This window comes from Magnolia sinica, chromosome 9, assembly GCF_029962835.1.
Source record: "Magnolia sinica isolate HGM2019 chromosome 9, MsV1, whole genome shotgun sequence".
NCBI lineage: Eukaryota > Viridiplantae > Streptophyta > Magnoliopsida > Magnoliales > Magnoliaceae > Magnolia > Magnolia sinica.
In genome coordinates this window covers 23487017-23494706 of record NC_080581.1, presented here as the reverse complement: position 1 = coordinate 23494706, position 7690 = coordinate 23487017, and the positions used below count along the sequence as shown (strand labels likewise).

Genomic DNA, 7690 nt, shown 5'->3' with positions numbered 1-7690 from the left:
CTAGCACCGATGGTCAACCATGCAACATTTCACATCAGTGACCAAAGAAATGGGAGCCTGGAGGAGGGTGGGACCCACACATCCCACTCTTTTTTTCCCATGCCGTGATTGTAGCGAATCTTTCCAAAGGTCAGTATTGACTTCCCTTTTCACGTGTCCCGCAGCCTGCATCTAACAGCATTCCCCAATTGGAACCGTCCATCAGCAGGTTGCTGACATAGACAATCTATGGTCCAAAAATCACACTGAACAGACAATCCAAACCGTTGATTTCTTCCACTCAACATCCCATTTACAACACAATAAATCGGCGGTCGGGATCATCTGTTCCACACGATTCTTTCATCATGGTCCATCCAACTCAGAAGCAACCAGATAAATGGTCCCGATCATACGTGCACAGAGACACCCAGCTGCATCTAGGGGCCGATGCTTCATAAATCACTCACACATACAAGACAATTGGGCCCCCATGTTCACTTCTTTTTTTTATCCTACTCTCAACGTCCCTCTATTTCAAAAAGAGAGGAAAGCAAAAAAAATCAAACCTCCCAGCTACTTCAGGCCCACCATTCTCCAGCCTTCTCATCTTCTTCTCCTTATATAAATCTCAAACCATTAGCCCATCCATCCATTCATCCACATACATCCATCCATGGATATGGACTGGTTCTCATGGCTATCGAAAACGGGCCTCGAACCGACGCTCGTCTACGAATACGGCCTCGCCTTTGCCCACAACGAGCTCGAGGAGGACGACATTGCAGACTTCAACCATGACTTCCTCCAAAGCATGGGCATCTCTATAGCCAAACACAGGCTAGAGATACTCAAGCTGGCCAAGAAGGAGAAGGGAGTGGTCCGGCGGCCGCCAATTTCAAGGCTTGTCACTATGATCAAGAAGATTCAGAAGTGTATAGTTAAGTATGTACGTGTGTGGGCCTGCCGCAACAGCTCAGCAATCATGACAGTGCCGAGGAAGGCATACGGGAAGCGATGGAGGGGAGCGATGCTGAGGAGGAATAAGAGGATGATGATCCTTAAGCAAAGGAGGTTGATGATCACTGATGGTAGTCCAATTGTTGGGCCCACGGCTGCGAGCGTCGTGAGCCCGATAGTCTATGATCTTCGTTATGATGTCAATGATGGTGAGGTAGCTCGCAGTGTCCATGGAAGTGAAAAGGACGGCGATGAAGCGGGTTGGTCGAACCGGATCGAAGAAGTCAGGTGGGCTTCGATGTTTCACGACTTGAAGCCCACATGAAGCTATCTTTCTTCAGGCCCATTGGGTTGGAGTACTAGACCCAGGTTCAAGACCCACTTAAAAAATGGGCTCTACTTCCATATTAAGACCGACCGACCGGTCCCAATTTACTATTCCCTCGTGGTGGTTGCAGACCGGATGCAGGCGTTAATCTTGGGTCCAAAAAATAAAGGGCTCAGTTTGGCTTATCCGGCCCAGGCCCAGCAAAGGAAGCTTGGCTTAGGAGCATGGTTATAAGTCTTGCTTGAGTCGACTCAGTTGGACCCGGTCTGGTATAACACCATCACTCACTTGGATGAGTCATCCCTGACTCAGGTGAGGGCGAGTTGATCTGAGTCGTTAAGTGTTTTAACCATCCTTGGGAGTGTTTCATACACTTTCTTTCGTGTTTTTTTTTTTTTTTAAAAAAAAGTTAATGATGATGGGTCATGAGGGGATTGAACCATATAGCTTCTGCATTTGTGATGAGACTGTCCACTTTCCTTTTGTATATTTCTTTTATCTTCTTTTTCGTATGTTGTGGAAAGCAATATTAAAAGCTTAGGCTGTGGTGAAAATTGGAACTTTGGTACGTATGAATATACAAGGAAAAAAGGAAATATTATCAACTGTTTGATTTTTTAAAATAATATGCCGCCCATTGTGATTTTAAGACTTTGATGCGTACGTTTGAATGCACCAACTAATCAAATGTCAAAGGTTTAGTTAACAATAGAAAATGGCTAAAGTATAATGAAACTTTTCCATGCATTCACAGCAAGAAAGTGACACTTAACTTATGGCAATGTTCCTATCATGCCCAACCTAGTATCCAACTCATCCGGCAGGGTTGCCCTACCATGATAATAGGAAATTAAAAATCAGGCCCATCTAACTACCAGGTGGGCCCAATGTGAAGTTTGGGATTTTTTAGGTGGTGGTCCATTTTTTCTAATGTGGCCGATGGTTGGATTGTTGGAAGTGGGCGCCTATCTCTTGATTATAATTTCTTTCCAACTTTATCCATACTCTTATAAATATGGAGAGGTAGGTATTTTATTTTTAATGCATTGCAATCCACGAAGATTCCGGAGATAAAATAGAGGAGGAAATATATTCTATTTGTCCATCTAACTGACGCAGGGGAGGACGTGAGGTCGAGCACCGTCTTCCTCAAGAGGATAACTATTCCGAATCCACAGAACTTCTCTAGACTCCTCACAGAGACTTCTCGAATCCACGCGGAAAGAAAGCAGAAAATAAAAATAAATTCTAATAAATTCGAAATTGATTGATGAATTAATAAAAACGAGTTCACAACCCTTTAAATAAGGGTATCAAGCAATGGGAAAGAAATCATAATCAAACTACAACTCAAACTCCTAGAATCCGCGACTTACTATAAATAGTAAACTTACTATTTATAGACGGTCGTGATGTCTACTAGTGCACAAGGTTTTCGGCCAAAAATAGTAAGTGTCCTATTTGGCTTCACCAAACCGTTCCCCTAATTATTCTAAGCTCTTTTCACGTTGGGCGCAACTCTTAAAGCCCGACGGATGAAGAGTTATAATCAAACTAAAACTTACTATTTATAGTAAAAACGAAATTAAAACAGGAAAACGACCATCGATCAAGGGGTTTTTCGCAATTCCGGGCTGCGCAACCCGGCATAGCGGGTTGGTTGGCTAAAGTAGCTCGTTCTACCCCAAAATCATATATCTACCCCAAAATCATATATTTTATGTCAGATAACTCATTCCGGATTGCGAGATACGCCCGATCTAAGGTCCAATGGTCCGGATCACTTCTGTCGTCGACCGGGCCTTTTCTGATCCATCTTGGCCATGAAACTGTCTGCGACCCGCTCTACATCAGTCCCCTCCACTTCAAAAGAACTCGTCCTCGAGTTCTCATCTTGCGCTGGTTCATGATACTCGGTCAGGTCCGCGACGTTGAAAGTCCGTGAGATTGCCATGTCATCTGGAAGGTCAACAACATAAGCGTTGTCATTGATCTTTCGGATGATTGGTACCGGTCCAATCTTTTTATTCTTTAACTTGTTGTACGTTCCGGTCGGAAATCATTCTTTGCGCAGATGGACCATTACTTGGTCACCCACCTCGAACACTTTTTGTCGCCGATGCTTGTCGGCTTGCTCCTTGTATTTTTCGTTCGAGGCATGTAGCTTGGTTTGTACTTTCGCATGAATGCCCATGATCTTGTCAGCCATATGTTCCGCTGCAATGCTCATGCCTGGGAGCTTGGGCAGAGGGACCAAGTCTAGTGTGTGGCGAGGGACTCGTCCATAAATAACCTGGAACGGGAATTTCCCTGTCGAGCGGTTCACCATGTTGTTGAATGCAAACTCCGCTTGAGATAAAGCCAAATCCCACTGCTTCGGTTTTTCTCCTGAAATACATCGAAGAAGGTTTCCCAACGTGCGATTCACAACCTCAGTTTGACCGTCAGTCTGTGGGTGGTAGGCGCTGCTGAACTGAAGTCGTGTATCGAATCGAGTCCACAAAGTTCGCCAAAAGTGGCTTATGAACTTCGTGTCACGGTCAGAAGTAATAGTCTTGGGAACCCCGTGTAGCCGCACAACTTCTCTGAAGAATAGATTCGCCACGTGTGTTGCATCGAGAGTCTTCTTGCATGGAATAAAGTGCGCCATCTTGGAGAAACGATCTACTACCACGAACACCGAATCCATGCCGCGTTGTGTTCGTGGGAGACCAAGCATGAAATCCATAGATAAATCCTCCCAAGGGCCGTCAGGCACGGGTAACGGAGTGTAAAGGCCTGTATTATGAGATTGCCCCTTAGAGGTCTGACAAATATAACAACGTTGGACTGCCTTTCCCACATCACGTACCAATTGCGGCCAGTAATACCGTTCTTCCACAAGGGCTCACGTCTTGTCTCGCCCAAGGTGTCCACTGAGGCTACCTCCATGTAGCTCTTGGATTATCTGTTCCCTTAGCGAACTGTTTGGGATGCACAGTCGATTTCCCTTGAAAAGGAACCCGTCTTGCATATGTAAGTCGCCGGGGTGACCTTCTTGGCATCTAACCCATGCGTCCTTGAAGTCGTCGTCATCGGCATATATGTCTTTGAGGAGCTCGAACCCGATAACCTCATTGCTCATAGTGACTAACAAAGTTGCACGGCGACTCAATGCATTAGCTACTTTGTTCTGTTGCCCTGACTTATGTTTTAGTACGAATGTAAATTCCTGCAAAAATGAGATCCATCTAGCATGCACACGGTTAATGTTAGCTTGACTATTAATGAATTTGAGAGCTTGATGGTCCGTGTAAAGTATGAATTCCCTTTGAATCAAATAATGTCGCCAGTGCCGCAGTGCCTGGACCACCGCGTATAACTCAATCTCATATGTAGACCACTTCTTACGTGCATCGCTAAGTTTCTCGCTGTAGAAGGCTACCGGCCTACCTTCTTGAGACAAAACTCCCCCAATTCTGACATATGAGGCATCACATTCGACTTCAAATAGTTTGTCGAAGTTGGGAAGTACAAGAACCGGGGTTGTGGATAATCTGCGCTTCGTCAGTCCATTGAAACTGCTCTTTCTTCATGCAATCTGTGATTGGTGACACAATGGTACTGAAATTTTTCATGAACCGACGATAGAATGTCGCCAATCCATGAAAACTTCGCACTTCGTGAATATTTGTAGGAACCGGCCATTCTCTGATTGCCTTCACCTTTTCCTCATCCACCCGAATGCCCGTGGATGTAACGACAAAACCTAGGAACAATAGGCTATCAGTCATGAAGCTGCACTTTTTTAAATTGAGGTACAGTTTATTTTTAGTGAGCACTTGAAGGACCTTCTTGAGGTGTTCCATATGGGTGGTTTCGTCTTGACTGTATATCAAAATATCATCGAAGTAAACCACAACGAATCGCCCAATGAAAGGTTTCAGAACTTGGTTCATCAATCTCATAAATGTGCTAGGCGCATTCGAAAGACCGAAGGGCATGACCATCCATTCATATAACCCTTCCTTGGTCTTAAAGGCTGTTTTCCACTCATCACCCGATCGTATTCGAATCTGATGGTAGCCGCTCTTTAAGTCCAATTTAGAGAATATTTTTGCACCCTCTAGCATGTCCAGCATATCGTCCAACCGTGGTATAGGAAACTTGTATTTTATGGTGATTTTGTTGATGGCTCGGCTGTCGACACACATGCGCCAACTCCCATCTTTCTTTGGAGTTAATAGAGCTGGTATAGCACATAGACTCATGCTCTCTCGAATAAGATCCTTACGGATCAACTCCTCTACTTGTCCCTGCAGAATCTCGCACTCATTCGGACTCATTCGATAATGGGGACGATTCGGTAAACTGGACCCAGGGACAAAGTCGATATGGTGTTGGATATCCTGCATGGGGGGTAACCCATCGGGAAGGTCATCGGGCCAGATTTCTTTGAATTCATGTAGCATGGGCCTTAGTATTTCAGGGATGTTGGTAGGCTCGAGTTCTTCCCCTTTTACAATTAATGCATAAGTCTGTCCTGTTTCCTTTGATTCTTCCACGAAGTCCCGTATGGTTAAGAGAAAACGGCCCTCCACTTTAGAAGTTTCAGGTGGTCCCTCTGGATCCATAGGGGCCAATATGGTCTTCCGGCCGTCCTTGACGAAGATATATATATTATCTCGCCCTTTATGAGTGGCATCACGGTCAGATTGCCAGGGCCGACCGAGTAGTATGTGACATGCTTCCATGTCGACCACATCACATATTACTTCATCCTTATAATGTTTTCCAATTGAAAAAGATATGGTGCACCGTTCAGTTACCTTTGTTTCGCTGACCTTCTTGATCTAACCGATTGTATATGGAGAGGGATGACGCTCCGTTTTCAATTGCAATTTTTCCACCATGACCTTGGAGACGATGTTCTCGCTGCTCCCACTATCAATGATCACGTCACAAATCTTTCGATTCACCGTACACCTAGTGCGGAAGATGTTATGCCGCTGTGGATGCACTTCTTTTCTTAGCGCATATAATAGTCGCCTCACGACAAACAACTCGCCGTGATCTTGCTGAATCCAACCTGAATCATCTGCCTTGTCCTTGGTGGTATGCCCCTGTTCTTCAATATCTGGATCTTCAAAAGCGTTATCAGCACTACCATCATTGATGGCGAGGTTTGCCACTTTTCGCTGGGGACAAGTATTTGATAGGTGGCCCGGTTGGCCACAACGATAGCAGTTATCGGGCCTTGGCCAAGCATAGGGGTTCGGGATTCTACTTGGACCAGCAGCAATCGATACGCCCCTTTGGTGTCTAGCTTGTCCACTTCCCTGATCTCGGTTCTCAAACGTAGGAGGTTGAGTGCGTGCTCCTACGGGATCCTTCCCCTTAGGCTGTGCAGTTCCCTGGGGCAGACCTGCCACAGGAATTCTTGCAGTAGGATAGGTCTGTGTGTTAGGACGTTCAAGTTGCACTTCTGCACGAGTAGCCAACTTGATCGTATCATTCATCGTCCAGACGGACTGCATCTGGACCCGATCCTGGATAGCCATACGCAATCCACCGTTGAATCGGGCGACTTGCTGTGATTCAGTCTCGACCAAATCGTTACGCGCCGCCAGGTGGTAAAATTCTTCTGCGTATTCTCTCACCGACCGACTACCCTGTCGACAATTTTGGTATTGTTGGAATAATACCTGATCGTAATCGCTAGGGAGGAATCGGGCACGTAGTAGCTGCTTCATCCGCTGCCAGGTGCGGATTGGTGCTTTCGTCTGCCTGGTTCGCGCGAGTTGCAGTTGTTCCCACCAAGCTGAAGCTCCTCCTTTCAACTTGTAGGCCACAAGCTTGACCTTCTTTGCTTCAAGGATGTCCATATAGTCAAAAAATTGCTCAACTTCAGAAAGCTAATCGAGGAAATCCTCAATGTGTAGTTGGCCATTGAAGCTAGGAATATCAACCCTCATCTTGAATTCTCGATCCGTTCGATCTACTCGATCGCCGCCATGTCTAGGGTGTTGGAAGAGTATGTCGTCGATTTCCTCCTCACTGGAGCCCCCTTCCTCAGGAATGACCCTTGGATGCACTGTCGGTACTATCCTGCGATCAGGGCGATTAATTGGGGGTGGAGGATTGCCACCAGGAACACGAAGTTGCCTTAAGTTTTTCGCCAAGAGATCTGCTATGCGGTCGATGGAAGCCTGCAGCCCTTGCATGGCTTGCTGATTCTCTCGTTGCGCTACTTCGAAAGCTGCCGCCGTTAAAGGTAAATTCCCTAGAGCACCGCCCATGGGATTGTTGCCCGACCAGTCGTTAGAAGCCATCAATCCGAGGAGAAACCTCGCTCTGATACCAAACTGACGCAGGGGAGGACGTGAGGTCGAGCATCGTCTTCCTCAAGAGGATAACTATTCCGAATCTACGGAACTTCTCTGG

The 7690-nt window shown here is 46.0% G+C and overlaps 1 protein-coding gene across 1 annotated transcript; it reads left to right on the top strand.

The window, feature by feature from the left end:
• The first annotated feature begins 541 nt into the window (after positions 1–541).
• On the top strand, positions 542–1656 carry LOC131256175 (uncharacterized). The gene has a single exon (XM_058257211.1). The coding sequence runs from the start codon at positions 656–658 to the stop codon at positions 1262–1264; it is 609 nt and encodes a 202-aa protein (XP_058113194.1). The 5' UTR covers positions 542–655; the 3' UTR covers positions 1265–1656.
• Positions 1657–7690: the final 6034 nt, after the last annotated feature.

Bases quoted from the DNA above. Each gene is read 5' to 3' on its own strand.
- LOC131256175 (XM_058257211.1), top strand. From the start codon at position 656: ATGGATATGGACTGGTTCTCATGGCTATCGAAAACGGGCCTCGAACCG.